At 49.5% G+C, this 15,972-nt stretch overlaps 6 protein-coding genes across 6 annotated transcripts; 2 read left to right on the plus strand and 4 right to left on the minus strand.

The window, feature by feature from the left end:
* Window positions 1–1,003: 1,003 nt before the first annotated feature.
* On the plus strand, window positions 1,004–1,361 carry N7473_000438 (uncharacterized protein; the record flags this gene model as incomplete). The annotated part of the gene is made up of 3 exons (XM_057146378.1): window positions 1,004–1,059; window positions 1,113–1,232; window positions 1,286–1,361. The coding sequence occupies 3 exons, from the start codon at window positions 1,004–1,006 to the stop codon at window positions 1,359–1,361; spliced, it is 252 nt and encodes an 83-aa protein (XP_057014264.1).
* A 1,019-nt stretch (window positions 1,362–2,380) lies between these two features.
* Window positions 2,381–5,567, minus strand: N7473_000439 (6-phosphofructo-2-kinase PFK26; the record flags this gene model as incomplete). Its single annotated transcript, XM_057146379.1, has 2 exons — window positions 2,381–4,897; window positions 5,266–5,567. The coding sequence occupies 2 exons, from the start codon at window positions 5,565–5,567 to the stop codon at window positions 3,061–3,063; spliced, it is 2,139 nt and encodes a 712-aa protein (XP_057014265.1). The 3' UTR covers window positions 2,381–3,060.
* A 1,475-nt stretch (window positions 5,568–7,042) lies between these two features.
* Window positions 7,043–8,018, minus strand: N7473_000440 (uncharacterized protein; the record flags this gene model as incomplete). The annotated part of the gene is made up of 2 exons (XM_057146380.1): window positions 7,527–8,018; window positions 7,043–7,444 (listed from the first exon to the last, which is right to left on the minus strand). Exons 1-2 carry the CDS (start codon window positions 7,533–7,535, stop codon window positions 7,043–7,045), a joined length of 411 nt encoding a protein of 136 aa, XP_057014266.1. The 5' UTR covers window positions 7,536–8,018.
* A 113-nt stretch (window positions 8,019–8,131) lies between these two features.
* On the plus strand, window positions 8,132–9,884 carry N7473_000441 (FMN-dependent alpha-hydroxy acid dehydrogenase; the record flags this gene model as incomplete). The annotated part of the gene is made up of 5 exons (XM_057146381.1): window positions 8,132–8,159; window positions 8,237–8,295; window positions 8,369–9,617; window positions 9,670–9,743; window positions 9,798–9,884. The coding sequence occupies 5 exons, from the start codon at window positions 8,132–8,134 to the stop codon at window positions 9,882–9,884; spliced, it is 1,497 nt and encodes a 498-aa protein (XP_057014267.1).
* Window positions 9,885–10,196: 312 nt separating this feature from the next.
* On the minus strand, window positions 10,197–11,282 carry N7473_000442 (uncharacterized protein; the record flags this gene model as incomplete). The annotated part of the gene is made up of 1 exon (XM_057146382.1): window positions 10,197–11,282. The coding sequence occupies one exon, from the start codon at window positions 11,280–11,282 to the stop codon at window positions 10,197–10,199; it is 1,086 nt and encodes a 361-aa protein (XP_057014268.1).
* Window positions 11,283–13,657: 2,375 nt separating this feature from the next.
* N7473_000443 (potassium channel family protein) lies at window positions 13,658–15,558 on the minus strand (the record flags this gene model as incomplete). Its single annotated transcript, XM_057146383.1, has 3 exons — window positions 13,658–15,314; window positions 15,365–15,478; window positions 15,530–15,558. The coding sequence occupies 3 exons, from the start codon at window positions 15,556–15,558 to the stop codon at window positions 13,658–13,660; spliced, it is 1,800 nt and encodes a 599-aa protein (XP_057014269.1).
* Between the last annotated feature and the right edge of the window lie 414 nt (window positions 15,559–15,972).

Raw genomic sequence — 15,972 nt, forward strand, 5'->3', positions numbered from 1 at the left:
ATATATATAAGAAGTTGTTAATATAGAAGGTAGATATCTCAAGCAACTGGACCCTCCTAACCACCCTCTCTTGTTAGGAAATTATTTAAGATCAGAATTCTAGTTCAATTAACATATGCATCTTATAAACTGGTGAGCGGGGTGGGACGACTATAAGTTACGAAGACTAGCCCGGCTGACCAATAGACTCGGACCAGATAGTTGACAAACCTTAATATCTATGCAGCGCTGGTCAAAATCCAAGTTCTGATCTAAGCGAGTCGAGCCTAGACCATTATCCTCTTTATCTAGTAAAGGCCTCGCCACCTGACATCGTTCTCTTGAACAACTAGAAACCAGGGATCTTAAAACTCACTTGGTACAATATACTGCGTAAGTGGGCACAATCAGTCTTCATTAAATCTACATCGAGTCTTGGACGTCAGATATATGTCATACAATATTTATAAATGTTCACATATCCTTTCCGCGGATATCAAGGTGAACCAGAAACACTATTGAATGCTCTTACTGTATTAGTTTATATCTTTAAGTTGAATCAAAAATGGCCAGAGGAACAACCCTTCTGCTTCTTGCACTAGGTAAGACCATTACCGAAGCAGTCCGCTAGTCCAGCTATCTGATATAGTCAACACATCTAGCCTCCCCAGTTTGGTGTCAAAATCCTTTGATCAAGCTTGCTGAATGCACTACATGGTGTCTTCATAATTACCCGAACCCAACTATTACCTGTGTGCTCCCAGCTTTGCGTGGGGGAGGGCCTTGTTACATTTGTGGCCCCTTCAAAACCTCTTCGTCCCAGCAATTATGCAATGGAGCTTGCAAAGATACGAGTACCGACATAAAAAATTGCGGGCAGTGCAATAAAGCTGTAGGTAACATAATCTATGGTTTTCCTATCACATTACTGCCGATCTAGGCTTACTTCAATGTTAGTGTCTATCTGGCTTAGTATGCTCCTCGGGCGCTTGTCAGTGTTCCAACGGAGAACCGCTCTGCAATAATGCCTGCCCAAATTTGCAGACAGATCATAATAACTGCGGTGGCTGCGGAATTACTGTATGATTCTCTACCCTGCTCCGATTATAACCTGATAGATACTAATCCTATAGTGTTCGTCTGACCGTTCATGCTTTTCAGGCACTTGTCAATGTACCAATGGTGTGGACTGCGATGGTGTCTGCGCAGTGTTCAGGACTGACCCTAATAACTGCGGTGGCTGCGGAATTAAGGTATGATTCTCTACCCTACTTTGAGTATGGCCTAATTGGTACTAATTATATAGTGTCTTCCCGGCCAACCATGTGTTGATGACAACTGTCAGCTTTAACATACCCCTCTGGCACTTGCTAGTGCCCTAAAGGGAGAACCGCTCTACGATAACAAAAAACTAAATTCACCAGTTGTCCTCTAGCACGCGCGCAATCATAACAAACCGCTCTATATTCGGGTATGCTTGCCCGGAGTTGCAGACACTTTAATTTAACTGTGGTCGATACGGAATTTCTGTAATAGTTCCTGTTTCTATAAGTGTCCGTTTAACTTAATATGTTCCTCGGGCGCTTATCACTGCCCTTCCTGAACAGGGGTCTACGATAGTGCCTAGTATCTTAGCTACTTCCTATAGATATGTATGGAATGCCATAATAGGCACCACGGTGTGACGAATGTGACGTTCTGGCGAGAACAAAGGAGATCGGAAGATATAGGAATAACCTCAGGCGTAGCCATTCACGGGTATCTGCCTCAGATGTCTGTTCGCTTGCTTTGAGGAAGTTGTGTACTTAAATCCCCTCTCTCCGAATTGTCTTCCTTTCCTTCTTCCTTCTCCCTTCAGCCTTGAGACCTTCGTTGAATGCTATCATGTTGATTTGATATCTTCGTGACTGAGTGTAACACACGGTAACATATAGCAACATAAATAATATTGTGTTCTGGAGCTTCATGAGGTACAAGGTCTTAGCCACATTTTAGGAGACCACTGCCGGCGTTACTGTAAATATGATGCATCATGCCAGAATCTGTTATTACGGCAATTTTGGTAATCTACTAGAGATACATTGAACGCAACATGGTGGGGCTGCTCTAGCCTAATATGGGTTAGCGTGACCAGAGTGGGGGCGCTAGGAAAGAAAGTGTGTGTTTCTGGGGGTAATCTGTTTTCAAATTCTACTATACCGAATAACTACCATTTCCAACAATATGACAGCTCCGTAAAGCGCAAAAAAAACTGCCACCTCGGGGGCTGATACAGGCACGACTCAAGACCAGAAAATACCCCCCAAATACCTTCTAGTCAGAGGAGTAAAAATAACAAGCAACTAGCAAGCCATCTTACTACCCCGAAAAAGATATACAGCTACGACACACATAATGGATAGAGAAGAATAAGAATGGATAAGAATATGTGTATGACCACTAAGGTAACGCCTAACTTCCGGCGACAAAAGCATAAAAAAAGCAAATGTCTCACCGTCACGGTCTATCAACCCAGTATCGCTAAGCATCGAGAATGCCCAACGAAGAAAAAAAAATGGAATATCATGTAGTCGTGACGCCCGGGGGCGGGTCATAGGTAGCATAACACCCGCCTGAACGCCAAACCCATGCAAAAGACGCGCGGTGAGAAAAATGAAAAACATAGAGTTGAAAAGCCTGATGATAAGAATAAAGAAAAATCCAAAACGCCCGTTGATGCAGCGGGGTTTGGGACAAAGCAAAAACCAGGGTGGAAAAACAAAAGCGGAGCTGGGAAGTGAAGTGGCGAGAGATTGGGAATGATGATACAGGGAGGGGTCGGGGAGATGGGTAGAGATACAGGAGAGACCCGACCCCATCAGAAACAGGAGTGGAAAACGGGACATGGGGCTAAGGCGAGAAATCATCTGTAGGGATGGATATGGATATGGATATTGATAATGTTGACTAGGCTGTATAGTAACGGCCAGTGGATGTGATGTTGAAAAAGATGTCGCTGCAATTCATAGCATGTCATAAGATGGGGAGCAATGTGGAACCCAAAAGCCCCAAGTAAGGCGAGTAAGATTCGGCTTTGCAAATCTACTGTGCACCAACTTGGTGCAGCTCATAGTTGGGAACGTAGTCGAACCAATCGGTCTCAGGATTGTACCGGTAAGCCTTGAAGTCGACACCATATGGCTTGGGCTCCAGCATGTACAGCATGCCCATGGGAACGTCCAGGTCGGCGACCTTGTCGCGCTTCAGACCGCGGAAGTAAGAAAGGAGGACGCGGGCGGTGGATCGGTGGCTGACCAGAAGGACGTGGTCGGTGGTACGCTCGACCTCAACGATAACAGTTCGGAGACGGTTGATGATGTCCAGGTAGCTTTCTCCACCGGGACCAGGGTAACGGTAGAAGAGCTTGTCCTTCTTGCGGTGTGCATACTCCTCAGGGTACTGCTGCTGAATCTCCTTGTAGGTCATGCCTTCCATCTTTCCGGAGTGGAGCTCGTCGAGCATGCGCATCTCCTTGACGTCATAGTCATCTTCATTGAAGTGCTCAATGGTTTGAACCGCACGCTTCATCATTGACGACCACACGCAGAAGTTGCGAGGGCGATCACGAGGAATGTACGACGGATTGGGAGGGGTGCTGTCACCAGGACGGGGTGGGAAGTGCTTGATCAGGTTCTTCTGACGCTGGTAGAGCTCCCACTGCTTCCGCTGGTGATCAACGAAGCGAGTCAGCGCCTTTGCGTAGCGCTTGCCATTCTCGCTGAGGTCAGAATCTCCACCAATGCGGCCGGCGGCATCGTCCTGGCTCTCGCCGTGGCGGGTGATCCAAATCTGGCGTGGAGAAAGATTGAAGTTGAGCAAGTAGTAGACGACCTGAGAGGAGAGGAAGCCATGTGTCTGATGCGAAACAATCTTGCGACCGACATCGATCATTTGAATGTAGGCCATGTCGTGCTTTTCCTCGTACTCGCCAAGTGGAACGTACGAATTCTCGTACAAAGCCACACGCTTCTTGAAATCTTCCAGGGCAGTGACTGGATCCTGGCCCTTGTAGTCAGGACCAGAAAGCTTCAGTCGCATGTTGGCCTCCAAGAGGTTCTCATCCACACAGCGACTCTCAAGGAACAGGATGCCGAGCTCGGGGCCAGCGCGCTTGCGAATATGATCGACAATAGCCTTGCGACGTTCCATGGTGCTGTTTGTAGCATCGAGAATGCCAACGCTGCCACCCTCCTCGAGGATGTACTCGAGTAGCTCATCGAGAGTGTCCAGGGCCACCTGCTCACGGAGCTTGACAGCAGCCTGGTTCTGGGGATCGAAGAAGTTTGCACTCTGATCCAAAGGCTCTGGGGAGGCTTCTCTGATGACATTCTCGTTGCTGAAAGACTGGTCAGAGCCTGCATCGGTTGAGATCACGGTGCTTCCATTCTGGGAGATGGAACATCCAGGCTCCTGTCCGTTGATGAGAATCTTGGCCGGAATCACTGGAGGCGGAAGGGCAGTATCGTTTGGTGGCGAAGCATTCTGAGGCGGAGAAGACTCATTCTGGTTCATCGTTCCAACGCTGACACTCAGTCGACGCACGGAGTCCACGAGATCCTTGTGGACATTGCTCGGACGTTTCTCCAGGGGACGTCCACCCTTGGCTGGCGAGGGTGACTTGCCAGCAGCCACACGACGACGTTCACCGACGTTGAAGATCTCGGTATCATGCTGGAGCCAGTTCAGGTATCGAGCAAGCTTCTTGGTGATGTAACTCTTGCCTCGAGCCGGCAGGCCAACCATGACAATGACAAGCTTGGAGCCGACATCACGCTGAGCGATGCGTCCATCCGGGGAGACCTTGGACTTGGTCAGGCCGGGAATATCAAGAGTGGTTGCACGAACTCGGCTGGGGGTGCTCGTGGTAGAGATGCCATTGCTGTAGAGAGATGGGTGTGTTAGCTAAGAGTCATTATCACAAGCAAGAGCCGAGCCACCGAAGACTCGTGAGCAAAATGCAACCAGATCCCATAGTGAGGCTGCAGAAGCGGGTTCAGCCACATCAACCCAGAACCAGTCAGTAGCGGTCAAGCCCAAGCTTTGCGTCTCTGGGAGTCGGGACAAGCTCCAGGCCCGCGCTTGCGGGAGGGACTTCACCCGACTCCCCGAGGCACATCGCAGGGTTGCCGATCCCAGGTCAGCTCTCATAGGTCCGGGGAGGAATAAGCAATCATTTGACACGAGACAAGGTTCTAGACTCAGTGGCCATCGACGAATATTGACGACTCAGACGCAGGGGATACTCACATCTGTGGGGACGGGGGTGCGGTAGAAATCGGAGTGTCAGTCAGAGCGGTTCCGACTCCGCCCTTGGGCGGCTGTGAGGTTTTGTGGGCATCGGAATGCAGGTCATTCCCTAGCGCTCTCCCGACCACAGTCTTCGGAGGAGGCATCAGAGCTCCTTCTTTTCCCGAGCCGAGACTAGCTCCGTGGGAACTGATGCCGTTGGGCCGTTGGTTCATAATTCTTTGATCGCCCAGGCCTGTGAGATCTGGCGAGGTGGCCGACGTCATGATAGCCGACCGCGCGATGGAGGAATGCTGCGCCATCCCCGGCTAAAGGATGATCGGATCTTCCGGGGAAAACAGTATTTGAGAGTACTGAGGACCCGGTCTTCGGGGGTTTGAGGAGTTGAATTTGTGCTCTCAAGGATGAGGACAGGATCTCTTTGATGAAAAAAAAGCCCTGAAGAACAAAGCGGGAGGGGAGAAAGAAGGAGGGTGCGGGAGAGGCGGATGACTCAACTCCGGCAAAAACGTCACTTCGACTGTGTGCTTCACTTCAGTGATCTGGTTGGCGAGCAGCCTCACTCCCACGATCGGAGAGTTCCAGCACGCGACAGATAAGCCAGAGAGTTCAATAAATGAGACGGGGTTTCTGGATTCTCCGGATGATGGTGTTTTTGGGGCGGTTTGAGGGTCAGGTAAGTTCACTGAAAGGAAGGGTGATGGTCGATTGACGGCGAGGGGGTGAGGTTGAGGTTGATGAAAGACAACGTGATGGTGCTGACACGAGTCAAAGTGGTGAGGTGACTTGTCTTCTCCTTTCTACGCTGTTGGAATTAGATAGAAACTTGAAGATGAGGAAAAGTTCACTTCAAAGCACAAGAGCGCTTTCCCCAGTAAATGAAGTCACTGAACACTGATCGCCAGAACCCACTTGGTGGATCTTTGGGGGCATAAGTGGCTTCGTGATATGATGTCAACTATGAAGTGAGATTCTATGCAATGCGAAATGTCCGTTCAGAGCTCGAGAGATTGGATTTTGCAGTCTTCTAGCTTTCTATATATACACGCTCTCCTGAGAAAGGACGAGGAAGGTCTTGCGAGTCTATTGGCGATACATCGATCTTTATCTTACCCAGAATGCTTGGCTCGAACATCCACAGGCCAAATCAGAATGGTGGATCAGCCTCCATAGCTCCAATCTGTTACCCCTGTGTAGATCCCCCGTTCTGCAATCTGCAATACATAACCCCATAACTCCAGAAAATCCACCGAGGCGTTGCGGTAGGCATGAATATGGGGTTTGTCTCCCCGTCTTGCCAAGCAAGTAGCGCCCAGTCCGCGGACATCCAGAGTCGCTGAAAAGACCAATTAAGGTCATAAGCATGCAATGCATCGACCAATTTCAATCCGAACGACTCCGGTGAAGGCACAGCCGACTCTTGGGACGCCTTGTACGACGTACGCCTCACCGCTCGGGCTTGTCTTCCTCCCATTCCGACATACTCGGCCTCCTTGGCGGTTTCTCGGTCCCCAGCACAGCAGATCGGACTCCGACCAACTGTACGCCGCCGCGGGCTCACGGGTGCTCTCCTCCGCCGCCCGTACCCGGGGGCTGATGATAATGTCGCCGGGGGTGTGGTACATCATTCTTGGCGCTTGGCGGTAACGCAGGGGGGGGAAGGAGGGTGAGAGCGGGCGTGATCCTCTGTGCGCGGAAGATGTGGTCTTGCAGGAGGGTGTTCCATGAATAGGGGGCGGAGTAGTATCCCACCACACCCCCGAGAACCCGGATTTGACTAGTTGCTCAGGTTTAAAGTGAGGCCGATCAAGCAGGCGTATGCTGCTACACTCAGCGCAGTCAGCACTACCACGGCATTTCCACTGGTCCGAAACTTGTGTCGATGGATGCCATCATCTCCCACTTCCGAGAAAAATTGTCGGTTTCCTTGGGAGCGACGGAATAGCCCGATAATCAGGACCCCGGTACCGTAAATGGCGAAGAGCGCACCGATGCTGTAGAATTCGGCGGTGAAGATCTTGAGGACGACGAGGGCGAAGGAGAACTGGGAGAGGGCGGTTCGGACATAGGCACCTTCAAATGTTCGCTGAGCGGCGCGCACCTCGACAATTTCGTCCGAGGTCAGCACTGCGGAGCGGGCACGGTGCATCCGCAGACGATATCGATCGGCCGCTCGTCGCTAGTTCAGTTAGTGAGGTGGAACAAGGCAAGAAAAAACAAATTATGCGAGAGTCAAAATATGTATGGTAGTCAACACACACCTCGAACATGGTGATAAGTGCCCGTCCAGCTGTGTCGAGGCTGAGGTTCCTGAGAAGTACCTTGAGAAGTACCCTGAGAAGGCAGTCGATGCGGTCATTGGGATGGGGAAAGATGGAGAGGGAAACCGCGTGATTAGTGCTCACGTGGACTCGGCCATCTCCTCATCGCCTCTCATCTGCGACTGTTTTCGGCTTAGCATCAACCATTTAACCACAAACAGCATTCTGGCACATTTGGCACTCTAGAACCTTGGAGATCGATTTCCGAAAGTCTGGAGTCACCATGTACTGATGACTGCGAATTCCAGAATGCCTCCCACTGGCTGTTGAGTCGTGCAAAAACCCCCGTGTAAATTCCCCACCAATGACGTGGGGGTGTTTCCAATGCTCGAGACGGTCGGCTATCGAATTTGCCTAACGAGGGAGCCCCATCGCCGGGAATTTCCCCAAGAAACCCCCACACGCTCATCGTTGACGGTCGGCGCCTTCTCCGAACACTTTCCTTTTCCCCGACTTTTCTTTTAACTTGTCTCTTTTCCCCTCTCTTCTTGAATCTTCGCATGTGAAAGCGACTATCTGCGATTGTTGCGCTGCACTGATTCAACATGGCAAAGGTCTTCGACGCTGCAGAAGGTACGTTTACGTTTCTCCGCACCGGATAAACGGGGTTTCCAGTCAATTCGTGGGGCCACGCTGACTCAATTGCACAGTTGCGAAGCACAACACGCCGGAGAGCTGCTGGGTGATTCTATACGGCAAGGTCTATGATGTATGATCATTCCCGTCTGCAATTGATCGCCAGCGAAGTAAGACACAAGAGCTAACGCCATTGGCTATATTAGGTCACCGATTTTCTGTCAAGTCACCCCGGTGGTGCCAAGATAATTCTGAAGCTCTCAGGCAAGGATGCCACCGAGGAATATGACCCTATTCACCCTCCGGGTACTCTAGAGGAAGAACTCAAACCAGAGTCTTGCCTTGGAACAGTGGATCCAAACACATTACCCAAGGATGAGACACCAGCAAAGCCCCAGGAGCCGGCGGCAGGACCCCCTCCTATGCAAAATCTCCTCAACCTAGACGAAATCGAAGAAGTAGCCACGAAGCAAGTTAGCCAAAAAGCATGGGCCTATTACTATTCGGCATCGGACGACAAATTCTCCAAGCGCTTTAACACCGAGGTCTACCGATCTATTCTTCTGCGGCCGAGAGTTTTTGTTGACTGCACCAAGTGCGACTTGGATACATCAGTGCTGGGACACAAATTGGGAATACCCATCTATGTGTCTCCCGCGGCCATGGCCCGTCTCGGCCATCCTTCCGGCGAAGCGGGTATTGCGGAGGCATGCCGAAGCTTCGGTGCCATGCAAGTCATTTCCAACAATGCATCAATGACTCCAGAACAGATTGTCAAAGATGCAGCTCCAGACCAGGTCTTCGGCTGGCAGCTCTATGTGCAGATTGACCGAAAGAAAAGCGAGGCGATGCTGGCACGTATCAAGAAGCTCAAGGCTATCAAGTTCATTGTTCTTACTCTCGATGCCCCCGTACCGGGTAAGCGTGAAGAGGATGAGCGAAACAGTCTCGTGGGCGCCTCAGCACCCGTATCAAGTGGCGTGAAGGCTGCTGAGCGCACGGCTGATGACACTCCCGATGTGAGTGGATCGGGCGGAGCTGGGGGTGTTGGCCAGCAGCTGTTTGCCGGAACCGACCCGTCCTTGACATGGCAGGAGACTCTGCCCTGGTTGGCCAAGCATACCGATCTGCCTATTATTCTCAAGGGTCTGCAAACCCATGAGGATGCATACCTTGCCTCATTGCACGCCCCGCAGGTTAGGGGAATCATCCTCTCTAACCATGGTGGCCGGGCCTTGGATACTGCCCCGCCAGCCGTGCACACTCTCTTGGAGATTCGCAAATACTGCCCCGAGGTCTTCGATAAGCTCGAGGTCCACGTCGATGGCGGTATTCGTCGTGGCACAGACGTTGTGAAGGCGCTCTGCCTTGGAGCTAAGGCAGTTGGTCTTGGACGCCCTGCTCTGTGGGGTCTGGCAGCCGGTGGCCCTGACGGCGTTCGCAGGACATTGCAGAGTACGTACCGCTCTAATTTAATACATCTATCCATACTAACGGTCGCCTATAGTTCTTGTCGACGAAACCAAGACTTGCATGCGCCTCCTCGGTGTGGAGACTGTGGATGCGCTCGGTCCCCAACATGTATGCATGCCCTGTTCAAACCTCTCTCCCTTGATATAATACTGACCCGTATAGATCAACACCCGAATGGTCGAACAGCAGATTTACGACGGTCCCTCTGCTCTCGGCTCTTTACGAAGTGCTTTCCGGGCGAAGCTTTAGGCGCATATGACGTGATTTGTTGGGACTGTAGATACCACCCTCTCTGTAAACATTTTCATTCTTCTGTCTATAGTAGGATTGCCATCATTTACTATACTGTTTATCAAAAGATTTATTGTCATCTTCTCTTGGGTATTTCCCGATAGTTTGCATACATTGTGGCGCCTTTTTTGATATCGCACAGAGCGATTTCCTGGAATATTAATGCGTGTTTTGGTGAGGTTGGCAGATGCTAAGGTATGAGTGGCTCTGATCTGATCGGACAGTTTGAAGAAGAGTAGGACAGAAATTTGAAAGGTACAGATCAAAGAGTCATATAACAAGGAAATTAGGAATAGTAGAGTGGTGGTGAATGGAAAAGACTAATGCAAACAAATGAAAGTCCAGGTAAAGAGTTCTGTCCATACTTGACCGAAAAACTATCCATATCGAGGAAAACCCAATGGTGTTCATAAAAACAGGCCTAAGAGAGGGTGTCAAGTAGAAACTGATATCAGGAGTATCGTCCTGCTTGATGTAAATCAGATCCAAGACATTATCACCATTCCAATCATACATCATCCAGGTACCATTGTTCTCAATCGAGAAGGTAGTAGGCACACCCTGAATAAGAGTCTGATAACCAGAAGCGGCCGAAACAACATTCACCTCAACATACCCCGACGCCGTGTTGATATTCTGGTTGAAAAACAGGTCATACGATCCAGCCATATTCCCATCCGCCAAAAGCCAGATACCATCATTGCTAATGGGTAGACTCGACACAGTCTGGCTAGTGAGCTTAGTGAAGGTCGAAGCTCCCGATGCGACAAAGACCTCTGCGTAATTGGATGCTGTGTTGCTGTTCTGAATGTAAACGAGATCAAGCGACCCGTCACCATCAACATCAACCATCTGCCAACGACCATTGATCTGCACATCAAACACGATAGGCAAATTCTTCAAGAAATAAGCTTTGTAGTTTGATGCGCCAGAAACAACACTGATCTCCACCTTGCCGGAGGCGGTGTTTCGGATTTGGATGTAAATCAAATCCAGCGTGCCATCGTTGTTGTAATCGGCCAGTTCCCACACTCCGTCATTCTGCAGTGTGAACGCGGCGGTATTGTCGGACATGACATATCCGTAGTTGGTTGGGACGATCTGTATCCGGACGTTGCCAGAGCTTGTTCCAATGGTTTGGATGTAGGCGAGAGCGGGGAGAGTATAGGATCCGAGACCGTCGTAGTATTCTATGAGGTCTTCTGAGTATGATACCATCTGCCAAGTGCCGAATTCAGCGGGTGCTGGGAAAACAGTGCCAGTCTCTTGGATACGGCTCTGGTATGGAGAGGCCGTAGCAATGCGAAGCTGCAGTGCCAGGTGGCATAAAGAGAATAGGAAGGCGCGACAATGCATAGTGAAGTTTTAGAGGAGAGTGAATCAAAGGAGTGACTAGTCTTGCCTGGATGCAAGCAGACTGGAGGTGAGGAGAAGGGAGTGTGAAGCGGATGATTTATCAAGGCTTGATTGTGTTTACATCAACTTCTTTTACAAAGTGGTTCTATGTGAGGGGGATTGCACAAGTAGTTTTCGCCAATGTCCAATAACGCCCCTGTGGGCCAGTCGGCTCCATTTGCCTCTACATGAGAATTATGTGTAGCTTGGTGGAGCACAATACATAGGCCTCAGCTCATTCAAACAGCTCTTGTGGAGGGGCGCTTCCCTAGCGATCTGGAAGATCCACTCCATTCCTAGGTCCAGTATAAACACGCGAGATGTCATGATGATAGCCGCTTATGTCCTCGACATCTTCAAATATTATTCTCCAAAGACTGCTAGTGTGCACAATCAAGAGACTATTGAGTTTCATTTCTCACAGTGGAGGCCACAGTAGTCAACTTTAGTCTAAGCTGCGTCTCTATTTGTAATTAGAGCTATCCGCAAGTCCGTCTACATAGAAGCATCATGTGTCATCCGTGGTGGATATCGTTCTTTTTGCACCAGCGCATTCAACGCAAGCCCTTCTTGAGTTAGATGAATTCCCTTTGGAAGAAAACACGATATAATCCGCCTAGAGTCGAGCTAGCTGGGGATGACCGCATTGGAAAACACATAGCACGCTAAGATCAGAAAGTGACAATATAAGCGATGTCCTCTTCGCTAAAAAGATATTTAAGAAAAGCATTCAATTGTTTAGCGACTGAAATTTACTGTCAGATGAACACAAATACCGCGGAGAAAATGCACAGAAGAAGACCATTTACGTGTCTGGAGTGTGAGGTAAAGAGAAGATGAGTAGCGACGCAAGTGAATCCTTCCTAAAAGGGGCATTTGACCGAAATGCGCTCGTTTACGGCACCGAAATGCCTTGGAGGGATCCATTGGCTGAATTCATAGACCTCCCTAGTCTCTACTGAAAGTAGGAGCGTAATTATTAGTTCATAGTCAAAATCGGGAATAATGTTCATACTACTTGTGTACCCTTTGTCTCGTAATGTTTTCGTGGAGATGTTATGGCCTTTGATATAGTAACGCGGTTGCCCTAATTCCTCGCAGCCGAGGGTCCGAACCGATCGGCTGGGACTTCCATTCATTGACATTTTTGTCAGTGGAGAAGTTATACATTGGTTTCTATTTACATCGTGAATGGCTAGGCTGGACCTAGCTGGTATGTTTTCTGCACCGGACAGCGCCCACTGTGGCGTAGGTCGGAATGGCCGAGAATTAAACTCTCGGCCCTTTTGACAACGTCTGGAATTGCTTGTTTTCTCAAAGTGGGACCTGTCGGGAATTGTATCTCGGTGTTCCCGAGCGGCTTGCACAATTGAACTCCACGATACTCGATGAAGTCGCCTACAAATGTTTAGCACAAAAAAGGGAAAATAAGAGAGAAGAAATCAATTATTAAACTAGAAGAAACGAAACGGAAACCCACTGTCCAGACCAGCCAGCCCCATAGCAGCATCGTTCTGGGCGCACGAAGGATACAAACCTCTTCACGTGGCCGCCAGCGAGAATCGACCGGAAGTCGTCAAAGTGCTGCTTGCTGCTGGTGTTAATCCATTAACACCGAAGACAAAAGAAGCCCCAGGCATGTTCTGTGGCAATGCACCATCATCATGGGGTGACACGCCACTCATGTACGCCTGCAATAATGGACATACTAAAGCAGCGGCCGAGTTTTTACCATACCTTACTGATCCCGATAGCATCACGAAGGCCCTTTTTTGGTCTGCAGGCTCAGGGCATGCAGCCTGTGTAGGTCTGATTCTTCAACATGCCACTGTGGACGTGAATGCAAAGTACATGGGAGAAACTCTGCTGTTCAAAGCCGGAAAATGTGCGGGAACAGCTAAGCGCCTCGCGGCAATGTCCGTGATTTCGACGGCGCGGCTGAGATCGTCCATCGAGCCAATTCCCAAGGTTGCTTAACGAACTGGCTCGATCAGGGTGGTTTTGAGGAGTGGATTTCACGTTGATCCCACTGTACCAGGCATCGGATAACCCACATGACTTGAGTTCCATGCCCCGACACATGCAGAGTGACGTGGTAAGTTTGGTGTAGATTAAATATTCCGAGCAAAATAACTAACGGGGGTTTTGATGAACTGGGATGCTTCTCCCTAGAACGCAATCCGCAATCATTGGGCTAGGAATCCGTAAGGGCAGCGGATCGGCTCTGGGCGGCAAGATGTCTGACATGCTATGATCTGCCATATACGTGGTGAAAGGTCTCAACCCGCACATCCCTGATTGTATGAAGATTTGATTCGAGCGTCACAAATGGATGCTCAATCATTCGTCTCAGAAAGCTCCTTCCACAAGTCCGAAGAAAGCTTCTCCACTAGCATATTTAGCATCCATGAGATCTCAGCATTCCTCTCTGATAGATTATTCTTGGCATTCTTCAGCATCCCCATCATCATATGTTCAGACTTCGTAGATGAGAACAGTGGCGTGAGCTCAGACAGGCTACCGGCGTCGCCCTTGGCCTCTAAGAGAGGGATGATCCTAGACCATGTGCAGCAAAGCTCTTCCTGATGTTCAAGAGAATCAATCCTTGTCATGGAAATGAGGTTTCCGATTTCTTCTGAGAGCAACAGCCGATAGTAAGTCGAAGCCCTCCAGCGTATAATCCGGTGTTGTTCGTCTTCGCCCAAGTCACTTCGTTTATAACTATCCTGTACAGATGGCGAGTCTTGCCTGGTCTCTAAATGTCCCCCGGCCTGACTCTCAATATTAAGACCTGAAACTCGTGGCTTCGGTTTCGGGAATTCGTTCGTGTCAATCAAGTCCGATGAATGTAAGGAGCGACAGACATAGTCGTGGTCATGATGCTCCTCTGGGCGCCCCCTATGAAGCACATGCCGCCATATCCAGCCAGAGCAGAAAACCAGCCATATATGAAGCGCATGCCCTATGGCCGTAACCAGATTTGCTAGAATCGGAATGGCCAGTAATGACCAGAAAATGAAGAAGACCTTGCCGAGATTGCTTGTGGGGAAATAATCCCCATAGCCGATCGTCGTGAGGGATGTGTAGGTGAAATAAAGAGCCACAAAATAGGTCCAGTTGTTGTCCTTCTCGGAGCGGCAAAAGACACCGGCACTGACGAGCCACAGAACGAACCATACAGCTGAGAATAACCCGAGCTCAGCCCATCTCCTTCTTCCATAGAACGTTGAATTGACTTTATGTATCATGAGAATTTCTTCACCTTTGGGGATACAACTTTTGACTGAAGCCATTTGTGATTGGGCTCCTTCAGCTCTTAGGAGACCATCGGCAGTCTTCTCTGAATCTGCGTTATCAATTTGCCTTCGAGCTTCCTCAATCTTCCACCTGAGCTTCATCTCCCTCATCTGATCTGTAAAAGACGCCACAGCAGTGACGAGAAAACCTAAGCTTGTGATCCCTAATGTGGCATAAGGAAACAGCAGACTGCGCCCTAGATGAGTCTGGGGCGCTATATTCCCAAGACCGATAGTCAAGAGGGTGTAATCAGTAAAGTAGAGAGCATCCATCAACGACCAGCCTTCAATGGTGCTATACACGGCGGCCCCGCCGAGAAGCAGAATGATAAAAGTGACGACCCGGAATACGATGCTTGTACATTCGATCTTTCGCCTATCTGCTGCACTGACCGGGGACACTTTCAAGCTGACCGTGTATATTGAGAGTAGGACTGCAATCAGAACATAGAGACTGGCGGATATAATCCCGGCGAAAAAGTTTTCAGTATATGCGAAAGTTTGGTGGCCTTCGGATTGCCGATGACGTCGGACCTCAACGCCGATGAGGCTGAACAGGATAGTAGCCGAGGCGAGCCAACTGATCACCGTCACCATAAATCCTGTGATTGAGTCAACGTGGAGAATCATCGTAAGTAGGAATGTCAGATAAGCGGCAGTAGATAGAGCCAAAGAAGTTGCTTTAAGCCCAGCGGCCCTGAAATGCGTTAATATCTAAATGAAACTGGTACTATAAGTAATAATTACCAGCTGGGTGTTTGTAGCTCAACCGTTGACCCGTCCGCTGAGACACTCTGCTGCCATCCATTTACTAGCGAGCAGATGTTGAACATAATACCCATAGCACAGAAGGCGCCCTCCCTGTTCGTCAGCGGTGTGTTAATATGGGTCAACAGGGCATATCAATCATACCGCAAGAACAGGGAACCCCGTCGAAACATCCCACCAGTGACTGCTAACTGTCAGAGAAAGACCGAAAGTTGAAAGTGAGGATGACGACTCGCCTTGTTCTTGACCGAGTCCTAGTCATCGACGCCACAACATCCCCATAACGATCTGTTGACCCTGGCATCGTATCTTTCGACCAGTTACCGTCCCATGCAGGAGATCGCATATGTAGGGAACGACCACCGACGTAGTAATCTAATGTACTGGGCCGAGACCACATGATGTGACTACTGTCAGCTGTGGGAAATGATTATCTAACATCAAGTGACCTAGGCCGTAGCTGCTGGAGGTACCTCTTCCTCGGTCCTTCATTAGTCCAGTAGCGTGATACTAACGATACTAACGGCTTACTTCAAGAGCAATAGCCTCGTGACGTCACCACTCTACCTCCCAGATTTTATCTCCGT

Source organism: Penicillium subrubescens (genome assembly GCF_028828155.1).
Source record: "Penicillium subrubescens strain IBT 31985 chromosome Unknown utg000001l_segment0_segment0, whole genome shotgun sequence".
Classification (NCBI taxonomy): domain Eukaryota; kingdom Fungi; phylum Ascomycota; class Eurotiomycetes; order Eurotiales; family Aspergillaceae; genus Penicillium; species Penicillium subrubescens.